We start from the raw sequence: 18,035 nt of genomic DNA, 5'->3' as shown, positions 1-18,035 counted from the left end.
TTCCTAACCTGCAATCTTCTTCCTGACTTCTCCACCCCCACCCCACTCCAGCCTATCACCCTCACCTTGACCTCCTTCCACCTATCGCATTTCCAACGCCCCTCCCCCAAGTCCCTCCTGCTTACCTTTTATCTTAGCCTGCTGGACACACTTTCCTCATTCCCGCAGAAGGGCTTATGCCCAAAATGTTGATTCTCCTGTTCCTTGGATGCTGCCTGACCTGCTGTGCTTTTCCAGCAACACATTTTCAGCTCTGATCTCCAGCATCTGCAGTCCTCACTTTTTCCTTGTATGGCTGCCCGGTACTCCTCACCCTTGAGATGACACTTATCTTGGTGGTTATCTCCGACTCTGTTGGCATGGTATGGAAGTGTGGCTTCCTCTGTCAGTCCTCCGGGAAGAGGAGGCCTCTCCTGTCCACCAAACCATCCACAAAAACCTCTAGCTCTGTGAGAAGCCTGGTACCAGCCTCCCCTTCTCTGCCATCTCTCCTCATAACTTTCATAGTCAAGCTGCATGGCTTTCAAAATGCAGCACTCCTGGAGATGGGCTTTGCTAGATGGTGCAACTACAAGGGTCTCTGGTCTAATGGATGCTGTGATAAATGAGGAAATGGAAGTGAGAGAGGAACTGAGGATCTATCATCAGAGAAGTGGCAGTGAGTAAATTGTTGGAACTGCAGGCTGACAAGTCTCCATGTCCTGATAGATTTCATCCTTGTGTTTTAAAAGAAGTGGTTGGTGAGATAGTGCTGCATTTCCGTTGATTTAAGGCTGTTTCCATTAGATTAAAGTTAGGAAATGGCTCTCTTTATTCAAAATTGGAGCAAGATGAAAAGCAGAAAAATACAGGCAAGTTACTTTCATATCTGACATAGTAGAAAATGTTAGTAGCTATTGTAAATGGCAGAAGAACTGGATAAGTACTTTGTGTCAATCTTCACTATGGAAGACACAAGTAATACCCCAAAAATTCAAGAGTTGGGGCGCAGAGATGAGTACAGTGACAATCACCAAGGAGAAGGTGCTAGAAAAATTGAAAGGTCTGAAAGTGGATAAATGACCTGAACCAGATGGGCCACATCCTAGAACTCTGAAGGAAATAGCTGAAGAGATAGTGGAGGCTTTAGTAGTGATCTTTCAGGTATCACTAGAGTCAGGGAGGGTAAGGCAAAAGATGGGAAATCATAGGTTGATTAGCCTGACCTCTGTCATTGGTAAGATTTTAGAGTCCATTGTGAAAGATGAGATTTCTGAATACTTGGAAGTGCATGGTAAAATACAGCAAAGTCAGCATGGTTTCATCAAGGGGAGGTCATGCCTGACAAATCTGCTAGAATTCTTTGAGGAAGTAACAAGCAGGTTAGATCAAGGAGAGCCAATGGATATTATCTATCTAGAGTTCCAGAAGGCCTTTGATAAGATGCCGCACAGGAGGCTGCTGAATAAGATAATGGCCGATGGTGTTAGACACAATGTACTAGCATGGATGGAAGATTGGCTGTCTGGCAGAAGGCAGAGAGTAGGGATAAAAGGGTCCTTCTCAGGATCGAAGCTGATAACTAGTGGTGTTCCACAAGAGTCAATGTTGGGACCACAACTTCTCACTATATACATTAATGATCTAGATGAAGGAACTGAGGGCATTCTGGCTAAGTTTGCAGATGATACAAAGGTCTGTGAAGGCGCAGGTTGTATTGAGGAGATGGGGAGGCTTCAGAAAGATTTAGACAGGTTAGGAGTGTGGGCAAAGAAGTGGCAGATGAAATACAATGTGGAAAGTGTGCGATCATGCACTTTGGTAGGAAGTGGACTGGACTATTTTCTAAATAGGGAGAAAATTCAGAAATCTGAAGTGCAAAAGGACTTGGGACTCCTAGTCCAGGATTCTCTTAAGGTACACTTGCAGGTTGAGTCGGCATTTAGGAAGGCAAATAAATGTTGTCATTTGTCTTGAGAAGACTAGAAAGTAAAAGCAGGGACCTACTTCTGAGACTTGAGAAGGCTCTGGTCAGATCATATTTAGAGTATTGTCAGCAATTTTGGGCCCCAAAATTGGAAGGATGTTTAACTTTGGAGCGGATTTACAGGAGGTTAACAAGAATGATCCCAGGAATGAAAGGTTTACCATATGAGGAACATTTGATCACTCTGGAACTACATTCAATGAAGTTGAGAAGGATGAGGGGGACGAATCTGATTGAAACTTACAGAATACTGAACAGCCTGGACAGAGTGGACATTGGTAAGATATTTCCACTGGCAGAAGAAACAAGCACCCAAGTGCACAGCCTTGGAATAACGGGAAGACCCTTTAGAATGTAGATAAGGAGAAGCTGTGGAATTCAGTACCATAGAAGGCTGTGGAAGCCAGGTCACTGAGTATATTTCAAACAAAGAGAGATAAGTTATTGATTGCCAAGGGGATCGAAGGTTATGGGGAGAAAGCAGGAAAATAGAGTTTAAAAATATATCACCATGATCAAATGGTAGAGCAGGTGAATGGCCTAATTTCTGCTCCTATGTCTTATGGTCTAAAGAAATTATAGCAGAGTACTTTGATATGCTTGAGGTAATCATACATTGTCAACATGGATTTGTGAAAGGGATATCATGTTTGACCAACCTTGTGGACACTTTGACAAGTTAGATACATTGTAAATAAAGGAGAACTGGTAGATGTATTGTTCACAAATTTCAAGATAACACCAGACAAGATGCAACATCAAAAGTTGTCGCAGAAAATGAAAGTTCAAATTGTTTGGGGCAGCATATAGTGGCACTGGGGTTGGTGCTGGGACCTCCATTAATTTACAAGTAATATAAATGGTTTATGTTGTGATTCGAACAATGTCATGTGGAAGTGCAGGAGTTGGACTTAGTTGGACAAGAAATCACATGACACGGGTTATCATTCAACAGGTTTATTTGAAATCACAAGCTTTTGGGGCGCTACTCCTTCATCAGGTGAAATGAAGAGAGGCACTCAGGCACAAAATTTATAGGCAGAGAGATCAAAAGATCACACAAACATTGTGAGTCGAGAGTTGACAGGCTGAATAAATCTCCACAGGAGATCAAGAATGTCAGATGGTGTGAGTAAAATGTCAACAGCTGAATAGCAAGTCACCGGATGGTTTATGATCTGATTAATTGAGGCAGAGAGATAATTACAGAAAAATTAAAATAAAATGATGCTGGAGACAAAACAAATGGCTGGAATAACATGATAGGTATAAGAGTTGCATCTGAGGTCTAACCAAAGTAATAAGTAATCCAAAACTGTACAAACTAACTAAGGTTGAGAGATCATAACAAATTATCTAGATGATGGTGTCAAAACTGTAAGGAAGATTTTATCGGTACAGATCATACGGTGGGGTTCAAGGTAGGTGACATAAATCCAAGATACGATTGAAGCTGTCTTCATGGGTACGGAACTTGGCTATCAGTTTCTGCTTGACGATTCTGTGTTGTTCTGTATCTCGAAAGCTGCCTTGGAGAATACTTATCTAAAGGTTAGAGCTGAATGTCCTTGACTGCTGAAGTGTTCCCCGACTGGGAGGGATCATTTCTCTCTGGTGATTTTTGTACAATGTCCATTCATCCATTGCCACAGCATATGCATGGTCTCTGCCAATATACCATGCCTCAGGGTATCCTTTCCTGCGCTGTATAAGGCAGGCAACATTGGCCGAGTTACATGAGTATTTGCTGTGTACATGTGAGTGGTGTTCCCACATGTGATGTTAGTATCCAAGTCTACAATCTGGCATGTCTTACAGAGGTTGCTGTGGCATGGTTGTGCAGTGCAGTGATCGATATTATCCTGAAGGCTGGTGGTTTGCTGTGAACGATGGCCCATTTAAGGTTTGGCAGTTGTTTACATCACACAAGTGCCAGGCAATGACTATCTCCACTAGAAGAAAATCTAACCATCACCCTCTGACATTCAATGGGGTTACCACCATCAACAGTCGGGGAGGTTACCACTGACCAGAAATTAAAGATTGGGTATATGTTGTGGTTCTGTTCGCCGAGCTGGAAGTTTTTGTTGCAAACGTTTCGTCCCCTGGCTAGGCGACATCATCAGTGCTTGGGAGCCTCCTGCGAAGCGCTTCTTTGATGTTTCCTCCGGTGTTTATAGCGGTCTGTCCCTGTCGCTTCCGGTTGTCAGTTTCAGCTGTCCGCTGTAGTGGTTGGTATATTGGGTCCAGGTCGATGTGTTTGTTGATGGAGTTTGTGGATGAATGCCATGCCTCTAGGAATTCCCTGGCTGTTCTCTGTCTGGCTTGCCCTATGATAGTAGTGTTGTCCCAGTCGAATTCATGTTGCTTGTTGTCTGCGTGTGTGGCTACTAAGGATAGCTGGTCATGTCGTTTCGTGCCTAGTTGATGTTCATGTATGTGGATTGTTAGCTGTCTTCCTGTTTGTCCTATATAGTGTTTTGTGCAGTCCTTGCATGGTATTTTGTACACTACAAAAAGAAGAGGAACACCTATACAAGGTATTCGCCAAAAACGGGTACCCGCGCAACTTCATCAACAGATGCCTAAGAGAAAGACCACGGAACGAGGAGATACCACAACCAAAAGGACTAGCCACACTACCATACATCAGGAGCATCTCAGAACTGACAGCCAGACTACTGCGACCCCTAGGACTCATAACGGCACACAAACCAACAGCCACGCTCAGACAACAACTCACCAGAACGAAGGACCCGATACCCAACATGAGCAAAACTAAGCTGTTCTCTGTCTGGCTTGTCCCTATCGATTGGGACAACACTACTATCATAGGGCAAGCCAGACAGAGAACAGCCAGGGAATTCCTAGAGGCATGGCATTCATTCACAAACTCCATCAACAAACACATCGACCTGGACCCAATATACCAACCACTACAGCGGACAGCTAAAACTGACAACCGGAAGCGGCAGAGACAGACCGCTATAAACACCGGAGGAAACATCAAAGAAGCGCTTCGCAGGAGGCTCCCAAGCACTGATGATGTCGCCTAGCCAGGGGACAAAACGTTTGCAACAAAAACTTCCAGCTCGGCGAACAGAACCACAACAACGAGCAACCGAGCTACAAATCTTCGCACAAACATTATATAAATACTGTTGAAAAATGTGGTGCTGGAAAAACACAGCAGGCCAAGCAGCAGCCGAGGAGCAGGAGAATCGACGTTTCGGGCATAAGCCCTTCTTCAGGAATGAGGCTGGTGTGCCAAGCGGACTGAGATAAAAGGTAGGGGGGAGGGAATTTGGGGGAGGGGCGCTGGGAATACGATAGGAGGTGAGGGTGATAGGCCGGAGAGGGGGTGGGGACAGAGAGGTCGGGAAGAAGATTGCAGGTCAAGAGGGCGGTGCTGAATCCGAGGGTTGGGACTGAGCTAAGGTGGAGGGACTGAAAGAGGAAGCTGGAGAAATCTCATTCATCCCGTGTGGTTGGAGGGTTCCTAGCGGAAGATGAGGCGCTCTTCCTCCAGGCGGTGTGTGGCCAGGGTCTGACGATGGAGAAGGCCATGTCATTGGCGGAGTGGGAGGGGGAGTTAAAGTGTTCAGCCATGGGGCGGTTGGGTTAGTTGGTGCGGGTGTCCCAGAGGTGTTCCCTGAAACGTTCCGCAAGTAGGCGGCCTGTCTCCCCAATGTAGAGGAGACCACATAGGGTGCAGCGGATACAGTAAGTGATGTGTGTGGAGGTGCAGGTGAAATTGTAACGGATATAGAAAGATCCATTGGGGCCTTGGAGGGAGGTGGGGGGAGGTGTGGTCGCGAGTTTTGCACTTCTTGCAGTTGCAGGGGAAGGTGCCGGGAATGGAGGTTGGGTTGGTGGGGGGTGTGGACCTGACAAGGGAGTCGCGGAAGGAGTGGTCTCTCCTAAATGCTGATAGGGGTGGAGAGGGAAATATATCCCTGGTGGTGGGGTCTGTCTGGAGGTGGCGGAAATGATGGAGGATGATACGTTGTATCCGGAGGTTGGTGGGGTGGATTGGAGTGGCGGGGTTCAAGGACGGAGGTGCGGGAAGTGGAGGAGATGCAGTGAAGAGCTTCGTCGACCACGTCGGAGGGGAAATTGCGGTCTTTGAAGAAGGAGGCCATTTGAGATGGTCGGTAGTGGAATTGGTCCTCCTGGGAGCAGATGCGGCGGAGGCAGAGGAATTGGGAATCTGGGATGGCATTTTTACAGGGGGCAGGGTGGGAGGAGATGTAATCTAGGTAGCTGTGGGAGTTGATCGGTTTGTAGTAAATGTCTGTGTTGAGTCGGTCGCCCGAGATAGAAATGGAGAGGTCTAGGAAGGGGAGGAAGGAGTCTGAGACGGTCCAGGTAAATTTGAGGTCGGGGTGGAAGGTGTTAGTAAAATAGATGAACTGTTCAACCTCCTTGTGGGAGGACGAGGTAGCGCCAATACAATCATCGATGTAGCGGAGGAAAAGGTGGGGGGTGGTGCCAGTGTAGCTGCGGAAGGTGGACTGTTCCACATATCCGACGAAGAGGTAGGCATAGCTGGGGCCCATGCGGGTGCCCATTGCTACTCCTTTGGTTTGGAGGAAGTGGGAGGATTGGAAGCTCTTAACAACTTCTTCTTTCAATCCTCCCACTTCCTCCAAACCAAAGGGGTAACAATGAGTACCCGCATGGGCCCCAGCTATGCCTGCCTCTTCGTCGGATATGTGGAACAGTCCATCTTCCGCAGCTACACTGGCACCCCACACCCCACATTTTCCTCCGCTACATCGATGATTGTATTGGCGCTACCTCGTGCTCCCACAAGGAGGTTGAACAGTTCATCCACTTTACTAACACCTTCCACCCCGACCTCAAATTTACCTGGACCATCTCAGACTTCTCCCTCCCCTTCCAAGACCTCTCCATTTCTATCTCGGGCGACCGACTCAACACAGACATTTACTACAAACCCACCGACTCCCACAGCTACCAAGATTACACCTCCTCCCACCCTGCCCCCTGTAAAAACGCCATCCCATATTCCCAATTCCTCCGCCTCCGCCACATCTGCTCCCAGGAGGACCAATTCCACGGCCGACCATCTCAAATGGCCTCCTTCTTCAAAGACCTCAATTTCCCCTCCGACGTGGTCGACGACGCTCTCTACCGCATCTCCTCCACTTCCCGCACCTCCGCCCTTGAACCCTGCCACTCAATCCACCCCACCAACCTCCGGATACATCGTATCATCCTCCGTCATTTCCGCCACCTCCAGACAGACCCCACCACCAGGGATATATTTCCCTCCGCGACTCCCTCGTCAGGTCCACACCCCCCACCAACCCAACCTCCACTCCTAGCACCTTCCCCTGCAATCGCAAGAAGTGCAAAACTTGCGCCCGCACCTCTCCCCTCACCTCCCTCCAAGGCCCCAAGGGATCCTTCTATATCTGTCGCAAATTCACCTGCACCTCCACACACATCATTTACTATATCCGCTGCGCCCGATGTGGTCTCCTCTACATTGGGGAGACAGGCCGCCTACTTGCGGAACATTTCAGGGAACACCTATGGGACACCCGCACCAACCAACCCAACCGCTCCATGGCTGAACACTTTAGCTCCCCCTCCCACTCCGCCAATGACATGCAGGTCCTTGGCCTCCTCCATCGCCAGACCCTGGCCACACGACGCCTTGAGGAAGAGCACCTCATCTTCCGCCTAGGAACCCTCCAACCACACGGGATGAATGTAGATTTCTCCAGCTTCCTCATATCCCCTCCCCCCACCTTATCTCTGTCCCAACCCTCGGAGTCAACACCGCCCTCTTGACCAGCAATCTTCTTCCCGACCTCTCTGCCCCCACGCCCTCTCCGGCCTATCACCCTCACCTCCTTCCACCTATCGTATTCCCAGTGCCCCTTCCCCAAATTCCCTCCCCCCTATCTTTTATCTCAGCCCGCTTGGCACACCAACCTCATTCCTGAAGAAGGGCTTATGCCCGAATCGTCAATTCTCCTGCTCCACGGATGCTGCCTGGCCTGCTGTGTTTTTCCAGCACCACATTTTTTAACTCTGGTACTCCAGCATCTGCAGTCCTCACTTTCTCCTATATAAATACTGTGGCTACTAGAGGAGCTCAGAGGTTAGGAATACTGTGAATGGTAAATCACCATCTCTCTCTCTAACTCCTGGAATCGACCCCAGTTGCCCAGAATGCAGCTCCAACAACATTCAAGAAGATCAACATCATCTGTATTGGGTGGCATTGTGGCTCAGTGGGTTAGCAATGCTGCCTCACGGCACCAGGGTCCCAGCTTTGATTCCAGCCTCAGGCAATTGTCTGTGTGGAGTTTGCACATTCTCCCCATATCTGGGTGGGTTTCCTCCGGCTGATCTCGTTTCCTCCCAAAATCCAAAGATGTGCAGGTTAGGTGAATTGGCTATGCTAAATTGCCCTTAGTGCTAGGTGCATTAGTCAGAGGGAAATGGGTCTGGTGAGTTACTCTTTGGAGGGTCGGCGTGGACTGGTTGGGCTGAAGGGCCTGTTTTCACACTGTAGGGAATCTAATCTAATCTTAAGTGGTCACCCAGTTTCAATGGAGGCTGATACTGGCGCGGCTATATCAATGATTATAGAACCAATCTTTACCAAAATTTGCTCTGGACTCCAACCATGAAGATTGCATAAGACCTTGACCAAGTTGAGAACCTATACCAGGAAACCATGACAAATTAAGGATACAACTTCATTTCTGGGCTCTTGTGAGAAGCAACTGGTTCAGTTAACATTGATTGCAGTAAAAGACTTGGGTCCAAGCATGATGGGACAAAATTGATTCAGAAATATTCAACTTGATTGGTTCAACATTTTCCAATTAGCAAATGGCTACCTGAGTGAAACTCTAATTATATACCCAGAGGTTTTTCAGAGGTGTCTATGGACTACCAAAGAAGCTAAGGTCACCTTAAATATTGACCAAAAAACAATTCCATAATTCTGCAACGCGAGCCCAGTGCCATTTGCCTTACATGCAAATGCAGAGGCAAAAATCAGGAGGCTGGAAAGCAAAAGAATCATTTTGCGGAATGCGCAGCACCAGTCATACTGATTGTGAAGCCTGGTGGGTCAGTTCACCTTTGTAGGGATTTCAAACAGTGAAACACTTTTTGCAGCTGGATAGATACCCAATCCCATACATAGAGGACTTACACACAAAACTGTTGGGGGCGCTGTCCTTCATGAAGCCAGACATGAGTCATGCATACCTGGAATTTCAATTACATGAGAATTCCCAAGTTATGCAGCAATTAATACCCATAACGGCTTGTATCAATATACAAAACTGCCTCTTGGGGTATCATCAACTTGAGCCATTTCCCAGTGAACGATGGACATTTTACAAGGCCAATCTCTGGTCGCCGTTTATCTGAATTATGTGCTAACAACTGGGAAGGCCAATAAAGAGTATGTAGAGAATTTGGACTAAGTGCTTAAACATTTCTCCAAGGCTGGGGTATGCCTTAGAAGGGAAAAATATGTGTTCTAAGTGACCTACCTGGGCTACAGATTCAACAAGACCATGTTGCATCTGTTGGAAGAAAAGTGAAGGTGATCAAAGGTGCCTCGGGTCGTTCCTTGGGTTGGTAAATTATTACAGACAATTCATGTGTAATTTGGCCTCCATCCTGGCACCCGTACATTTCCTATTGACAAAGAGTCAGCCCTTGGAAATGTTCTTGTAGCCAAGATTTAGCCTTCAGTGAAGTGAAGAAGCAGCTATCATCGCCTAAGGTGTTAGCACTCTACCATCCCAAGTGAAATGACTTGAGATGCCTCTCCATATAATATCGGGGTAGTGTTGGCTCCCCAGTGGCCCAGGGTAGCGGAATGCCCGATAGCGTACGCTTGCTGGACTTTGACTGATGCCAAATGAAGGCATGCCCAGAAAGAGAAAGAAGATTTGGCAGTCATTTTTGGTGTTCCACCAATACCTTTATGGACAGAAATTTATGATAATAACAGACCACAAACCCCTGCTTAAGACAGAGCCATGCCACCCATGCTTCAGTTCCAGTTCAGTGATGAGCTTTTATTCTGAGTGTTTACAAATACAAGTTTGAACACTCTCTGCGATGCCAAGTTGCAAATGCGAATGCACTGAACCATTTTCCACTGGTGAATACATCACCGCTACTGCTGCCACTGGAAATGTACATTCTGGTTTTAAAATTTCTGGAAACCCTTCCGGCCACTGTGGACAATATCAGACTGTGGACACAAAATGATCCTATCCTGGCAAAACAACAACAGCTGGTGGTGATGGGGGTGGGGAACAAAAGGATCTTCACAATCAGAAGTGAAACCTTTCTGGACCTTGCGAGACCAGATCACCATATAGGAGGTATATTACTCTGGGGAACAAGAGTGATTGTTCCAAGCAAAGGTCACTATCAGATACTGGCTGAACTCCACCAGGAGTTTCCAAACTGAACATGTTGGTGAGAAGTTATATCTGGTGGCTAGGACTGGATGCTGACATAGTTGGTGGGACAGTGTCCACGGTGCCAATAAGGACAAAAATTACTGTTGGCTGCTCCTTCACATTCTTGGGAATGGCCGGGAAAACCCTAGACTTGGTTACACATCAACTGTGCCGGTTCTTTCATGGGCTCTAAGGTTTTAGCCCATTCAAAATGTTTGGACATGCATGTGTTCATTCAACAAACATGGGATGACAAACGAAAAGTGGCAGGGAAACCCAGAGGTGTTGGTCACAGACAATGGGTCATCATTTACCAGCAGGGAATTTGAGAATTTCCCAAAGTCAAATGGCACTAGGCACATAAGGACAGCTTTATACCATTCAGCAGCCAGGGAAAGAGCAGTCTAAATTTTGAAGGCAGGCTTGAACAAATAGTCTTCAGCTTTACTAGATACCAAACCTATTCCAGTTCTTGTTTGATTCTAGGACCATCCCTCACACAACTAAAGGGATGGTTCCAGCAAGTTGCTATTGGGGAGAACACTCCACACCAAGTTAAGTCTGATTTTCCCAGACCTGGTGGTGGTGGGGAGGTGTGAAACAGGAATGTCAGACACAAGAATCCTCTAAGCAAGAGAGAAAGTTTATTTCAGGAAATTAAGTTTGGTGTCGACACCACAGGAATGGCCCTGCATGGGTAAATGGCTTGGTTGACATGAGGTCAGGTCCTGTGACATACTAAGTAAGTGTAAGTGAAGCAGTCCTGAATAACCTCACAAATAGTACAGGAGTAAAACATACCCAACCCCTCAGAACATCTGACAAGGCCGTAAAAACCTGTAGGTTTCCCCCTCCATCTAGCATCAAAGAAACCTATGAGGACGAGATGGGCACAAAGATGGCACATTCAATGCCAGTATCACTTGAAGATGTGTTTTAGCCAAGACATTCCGGTCACAAAAGACAGGCTACAGTCGGTACACATCATCAGTATCCAGGTTGGAGGAACCAGACCTTCCAAAAACAAATGAATGGCGCAGTAGACTCAGTGGGCTGAATGGCCTACTTCTGCCTACATCTTACGTAACTTGCCACATTCTCATATGTTTGACTGTTTTCATCGTGAAGATAAAAGTTAAATACCAGCAATGGAAGGTAATATATCTGTTAAAAATATGAAGAAATTAAGGCAATTGATATTTGCAGGCAAGAAATGATTGAAGTAACCTGAGGGACTAAAACTCAGCAAATCCTAAGACTTAATGGCCTGCATCCTAGAATTTTAAAAGAGATAGCTTTAAAGATAAAGGCTGTCAAATTCACTAGATTTTGAAATAGTCTCATCAGATTAGAATTTAGCAAATGTTACATCTTCTCAAAAAGGAATGATCAAAGGCAACACAGTTTTATGAAAGGGAAATTATGTTTGAGTAATCTACTTGAGCTCTTTGGGGCTGTGACAAGTAGGGTACATAAAGTGGAACCAACAATTGTGGTAAAACTGGATTTCCAAAAGACTGTGGATAAGGTTATCATGCAGAAGGTTAATAGGCAAGAGAAAGGCTTGTGGAGTTGGGATAATATATTATCACAGATGCAGGATTGGTAAGTGAACAGAAATGATTGGTAGGTCCCATCTGGATAAGTACTTAAAATGACAGGGCATTGTATGCTACGGAACAAGTGCAGATAAATGGATTAATGTAGTTTGGTGTTTGTTAATCGGCATAGATATGGTATGCTGATGGGCCCGTTTCTATGTTGTATGATTCCATGACTCAATAAGTAAGAAAAGATAAGGCATAAATTAGCCATTTTTCAAGTTGGCAGGCTGTGACCAGTGCAGTGGCACAAGGATCAGTTCTTTACGACCTATATTAATGATTAGGACAAAGAGACGGAGGCAATTGCATCTCAGTTTTCTAACAAAATAAAGTGGGATGGAAATGTAAATTATGAGTACAGAAAGATGCTGTCAAAAGATCTAGAAAGTTTTAAGTGAGTAGGCAGAATTAGAAATAGAATGAAGGTTTATTGTCATAAAGTCATACAGTCCGACTATTGATGGTGGTAACCCCATTGAATGTCAGGGAGTGATGATTAGGTTTTCTTCTAGTGGAGATAGTTATTGCCTGGCACTTGTGTAATGTAAATGTTACATTATCAGCCCAAGTCTGGATGGTTTTCAAGTTAACAAAAAAACTATAGAATTACAAAAAGAGAAGAACGAGAAGTGGAATGAAAAGGAGAAGTGGACAGAAAGGGCTAGCTCCAGACTCAGCCCAGATGCTGCATACTCCACAGCCATTTGGGAAGCAAGATGGTAAACGGAATATAATCTGTGAAAAAGTCATGTTATTCTCTCTGGCTGTAATAGAAAAGATGTTTTTAATCATAATACATGACATTTCAAGAAAGTCTTGTGTGTTTGTATAAGGAGATCAGGAAGTTAGCAAGTAAGAACAGAAAGGTATTAGAAGGCAAATTAGAAGACAAGGTTCACCTTTTTGTGCAGTGATTGGAGAAATCTTACAATTAAACTTTGGTAAGACCAAGCCTGGAATACTGCGTGCAGAAGTGATTTGGAGATGCCAGTGTTGGACTGGGGTGTACAAAGCTAAAAATCACACAACACCAGGTTACAGTCCAACAAGTTTAACTGGAAGCACTAGCTTTTGGAGAGCTGCTCCTTCATCATTGTAAGACACAGAATTTATAGCAAAAAAATTCTGTGTCTTACTATCGTGTACTCCACAACCACCTGTTGAAGGAGCAGAACTCCGAAAGCTAGTGCGTCCAATTAAACCTGTTGGACTATAACCTGGTGCTGTGTGATTTTTAACTGCATACAGAAGGATTTACATTGGAGCCAGTACAGTGAAGAAACAGATGGTTGGGTTGGCCTGTGATGAAAGGCTGAGTTAATTGTAGATGTATATTCTAGAATTTAGAAGAATTAAGGGTTCTGAAAGGGCAGGACTGACATTGAGAGAGCATTTAAATTGTCTGGGGAACCTCAAACATGTGACCACAATTTCAACATGAGGAGGGAAATCACTTAGGGCCATGATGAGGAAAAAGTTATTCATTCTAAGGACTAGGGACTTCTGAAAATTTTTATCCCAGATGGTTGTTGAGTCTCCATCATTGATGATATTTATACATGGGATGTACAGTTTTTCGTGTTCTCAATGGATATGTGGAAATGATAAGAAGGTAGAATTAAAGTTCCAAGATTAGCCATGATCATATTCAGCATCATTTGCAACACTTAGGTACTGAAGCTGTTTTTCTGCACAATGAGCAAAACTTGAAAACCATCCAGACTTGAGCTGATATGTAGCATGTAGCATTTACATCACACAAGTGCCAGGCAATGACTATCTCCACTATAAAAAAATCTAACCATCACCTCCTGACATTCAATGGGGTTACCACCATCAACAGTCGGGGAGGTTACTACTGACTAGAAATTGAAGATTGGCTATATAAATACTGTGGCTATGAGAGGAGCTCAGAGTTTAGGAATACTGTGGATGTAAATCACCATCTGTCTCTCTAACCCCTAGAATAGTCCCCAGTTGCCTGGATGATGCAGCTCCAACAACATTCAAGAAGGTCAACATCACCTGTATTGGGCGGCATAGTGGCTTGGTGGTTAGCCCTGCTGCCTCACAATTTCAGTGACTCAGGTTCAATTCCAGCCTTGGGTGACTGTCTGTGTAGAGTATGCACATGCTCCCCGTGTTTGCGTGGATTTGCTTTGGGTGCTCCGGTTTCCTCCCACTGTCCAAATATGTGCAGGTTAGGTGAATTGGCCATGCTAAATTGTCCATAGTGTTCAGGGATGTATAGGTTAGGTGCATTAGTCAGTGGTAAATATAAGGTAGGGGGAATGGGTCTGGGTGGGTTACTTTTCGGATGGTCAGTGTGGACTTGTTGGGCTGAATGGCCTGTTTCCACCCTGTAGGGATTCTATGATCACCCAGGTGCCACTTGACTGATAGCTCATCCTCCACCTCAGTATTCATTCCTATCATCGCCAATGCATAGTGGTAACATTGTGTACTATTGACAAGATGCACTGCAGTGACTCACTAACACTCCTCTGACACAATCTTCAAACACATAACCTCTACCTTTTAGAAGAACAAGGATAGCAGACCACTGCAAGGTCCCTTCCAAGTGCTTGGTTAGGTGAGTAAATGAGTACACCTGTGTGAAAGAATGAGCACTTGGGTGTATGTGAGTGAATGAGTTGTGGGAGGCAGGTGTGTGGGTGGATGAAAATTGATTGTCCTCACCCGTTTCCTCAAACTCTGCTTCATAAGAGAAAAGGTATATTACTTAACACTGCTGCTTGATTCTTTTTAATGTTCATTTTAATTGCTGCTCATTAAAATAATCAATTATTCACTTAGAATAATTTTTTTTTCAATTCATATTTATTGTTGTGGCAAGTCTTACCTTTCTGAAATTTGCTCACCAAACTCCCTAAGTCAAAGGAAAAATGCAGTATCCCTTCCCCATCCCCAGAAATAGATCCATAGTCAATGGCCACCATTAGTGACCTTCTGTCAATTGTGAACTGTAGGCTATTTGTCTCTGGAGAAAAGGACATCACAGCCAAAATTGATAACCTCTCATTTAACATCTATACTTCAAGCAAAAGTTATCAGAAGTTCAGGAATAGTGTTGCTGTTATTTTTTTAACCGACTTGAATCAGGGCTACAGAGGGCATGTGTAAACCCTCTGCCACAGTTCCAGCTGAAATTATCTAAATCATATAGATTAGAGATTAAATCTGCAATTTTTCTTGTCTGCATGGTTTAATCACTTATTAATGTTCCTGTATTGTCAATGAGCACTTTATTCAGCTTGTTAATTAAGATACACAAAAACCTATGAACACATCAAGATTTGCTATTAATGAAAGCAACTTACTATATATTTTATCAATCACATATGGTACATAGACATTCCCATCTTGTGAAGAAGGCCATAAGCATCTTTTTGGATCATTTGAACACACAACAGCATTTCTGGTGCTATCTATGAGAATGTCACCATATTGAATTATTTTATTTCCTGTACGTTTTACTGCAAAACAAGAAATACAAAATCTCAAGTTGAAAATACCTACTTCTAATAAGTTGATATTAAACATTCAATTTTTCTTAACCATAGCAAAAAGCATAATCAGCTATGTTTTCAATTTCACCATCTAATTCGCAGGCATATGACTTTCCAAGCATGTCCATCTAAATATGGCAAAAATCAAACATGTGCTTGACATTTCTTTGAAATCAAAAGAAGTTACATGATAGAGCTAGTTTGTTTCCAGTTTAAAATCATTGAATCATAAAATGGTTACAGGACAGAAAGATGTCATTCGGCCCATTTTTGTGCTGGCTCTGCATAAGGCCAATTCAGTGCCATACAACCCGCATTTTATTTTCAATTTCAAAATCAAGTTGTTATGCTAAAATAGGATTCATCACAGTTAAAATGCAAATGAAAAATTACACATTAACTACTTGAAATCCATGTCAACAGCTCCCTTTCTTCAGTTTGAACGCATATAGAATTTATTCAAATATAATTCCCACTATAGTTGACAGGAACCAACCCATCTCCCACAGATCAACCGTCATCCCCTCTCGCCCCTTCCACACCAGCGATAAGGTCCCTGCCATTGTCCTCATCTATCATCTCATCAGTATCGACAGTCAGATACTCATTAGCTGCCACCTCCATCAAGATGCCACCACCAGACATGCATTCTCCTCCCGTCCCCTGTCAGCATTCCACAAAGACCATTCCCTCCGGGCTGCACTTGTCCACTCCTCCTTCACTACCATCAGCTCCCCACAACACCTTCCCCTGCAACTGCAGAAGCTGTAACACCTGCCCGTTTACTTCCTCCCTCCTCAGTATTCAAGGGACCAAACATAGCTTCTAGGTGAAGCAGTGCTTTACCTGCATTTCACTCAATCTATCCAACTGCATTCACTTTTCCCACCTCTACATTGGAGAATCACCTACATTCTGTCCACAAAAATGACCATAAGATTCCTGTTGCCTGCCACTTCCACACACATCCTGTTCCCTGGCCAACATCTTTGTCTCAAACTTGCTGCAGTGTTTCAGCGAAGCTCAGCACAAGCTGGAATAACAAAACCTCATTGTCTGCTTGGGAACTCTACAGCCTTCTGGACTCAATATCAAGTTCAACAAATTCAGGGCTTGAGCAATTGCCCCATGTTTCCCCCCATCTCCATACATTAAGCCTTGTTATCACATGGTCTGCTATTACACACAATTCATTGTGAGACACAAATAGTCCCCAGTATCAGGTATTCATTCTTCTAGGCTGACCACTATCCAGTCCTTTATCCAACTGTTTTCCTCTCTCTTTGAGCTCTATCTCCACCCTTCATTTACTCCTTACCCCCTCTTCTAACCTGACTTCTGCATTAAAAAGCAACTTTTCCTTGCTACTATCTGTTCTGAAGAAGGGTCACCGAATCCAAAATATTAACTCTGATTTCTTTCCATTGATGGTGACAGAACTGTTGAGTTTTTCCAGTAATTTCTGTTTTTTGTTATTTATAAACCAATAATCCTTAGTTATTAGCTATTTTTCACTCCACAGCACTGTTGAGGAAATCATGCAAACTGTTAGTTTGTATCAACTGCGTTGCCAAAGATATAACCCAATAACTGCAAATTTTACTAATAAGTAAATGCATTGTAAAGTTGATGCAGATTTTGGCCTTGCAATGTAAAATCAAATATTCTGAAAGCAAGAGAATTCCTGACCTCTGACTTTCTTTTGCAACCACAGCATTCATGTGGCTAATCCAGTTAAATTTCTGGTTGATGGGTAACTTTTAAGATGTTAGTAGTGAGGTGTTTAGACATGGTATTGCTACTGAAGATGAGGGAAATGGTTAGAATCCCTATTGTTGATGATACTTGAGTGTGACCTTCCACTTACCAGTTCAATCGTGATTGTTATCCAAAACATTTTGTGTTTGAAGTTAAAAATCACACAACACCAGGTTATAGTCCAACAGGTTTAATTGTAAGCACACTAGCTTTCGGAGCGACGCTCCTTCATCAGGTGATTGTGGAGGGCTCGATCGTAACGCAGAATTTATAGCAAAAATTTGCAGTGTGATGTAACTGAAATTACACATTGAAGAATTGATTGTCTGTTAAGCCTTTCGTCTGTTAGAATACAGTGATAGTTGTCTAGCTATCACCATTGTTAACAGCTAACCCGAGAATGCAACTTTAAAAAAAGGGTTTTGTGATTTACACATGAAAGAAGTGAAACTATCACTGTATTCTAACAGATGAAAGGCTTAACAGACAATCAATTCTTCAATGTATAATTACAGTTACATCACACTGCAAATTTTTGCTATAAACTCTGTGTTCCAATCGAGTCCTCCACATCACCTGATGAAGGAGCGTCGCTCCGAAAGCTAGTATGCTTCCAATTAAACCTGTTGGACTATAACCTGGTGTTGTGTGATTTTTAACTTTGTACACCCCAGTCCAACACCAGCATCTCCAAATCATA

The 18,035-nt window shown here is 44.1% G+C and overlaps 1 protein-coding gene across 1 annotated transcript in view; it reads right to left on the bottom strand.

Moving 5' to 3' along the window:
- Positions 1–16,222, bottom strand: part of LOC122558113 (low choriolytic enzyme-like) — a 122,809-nt gene extending 106,587 nt beyond the window's left edge. Inside the window, exons 1-2 of the mRNA XM_043706431.1 lie at positions 16,120–16,222; positions 15,389–15,544 (exon numbers count right to left, since the gene is read on the bottom strand). Of these exons, the coding sequence (XP_043562366.1) occupies positions 15,389–15,544; positions 16,120–16,222 (259 nt within the window). The remainder of the gene's footprint in view (positions 1–15,388; positions 15,545–16,119) is intronic.
- Between the last annotated feature and the right edge of the window lie 1,813 nt (positions 16,223–18,035).

The sequence above is a fragment of the Chiloscyllium plagiosum genome, chromosome 16, assembly GCF_004010195.1.
Source record: "Chiloscyllium plagiosum isolate BGI_BamShark_2017 chromosome 16, ASM401019v2, whole genome shotgun sequence".
NCBI lineage: Eukaryota > Metazoa > Chordata > Chondrichthyes > Orectolobiformes > Hemiscylliidae > Chiloscyllium > Chiloscyllium plagiosum.
This window is presented reverse-complemented; position numbering and strand designations above follow the sequence as displayed.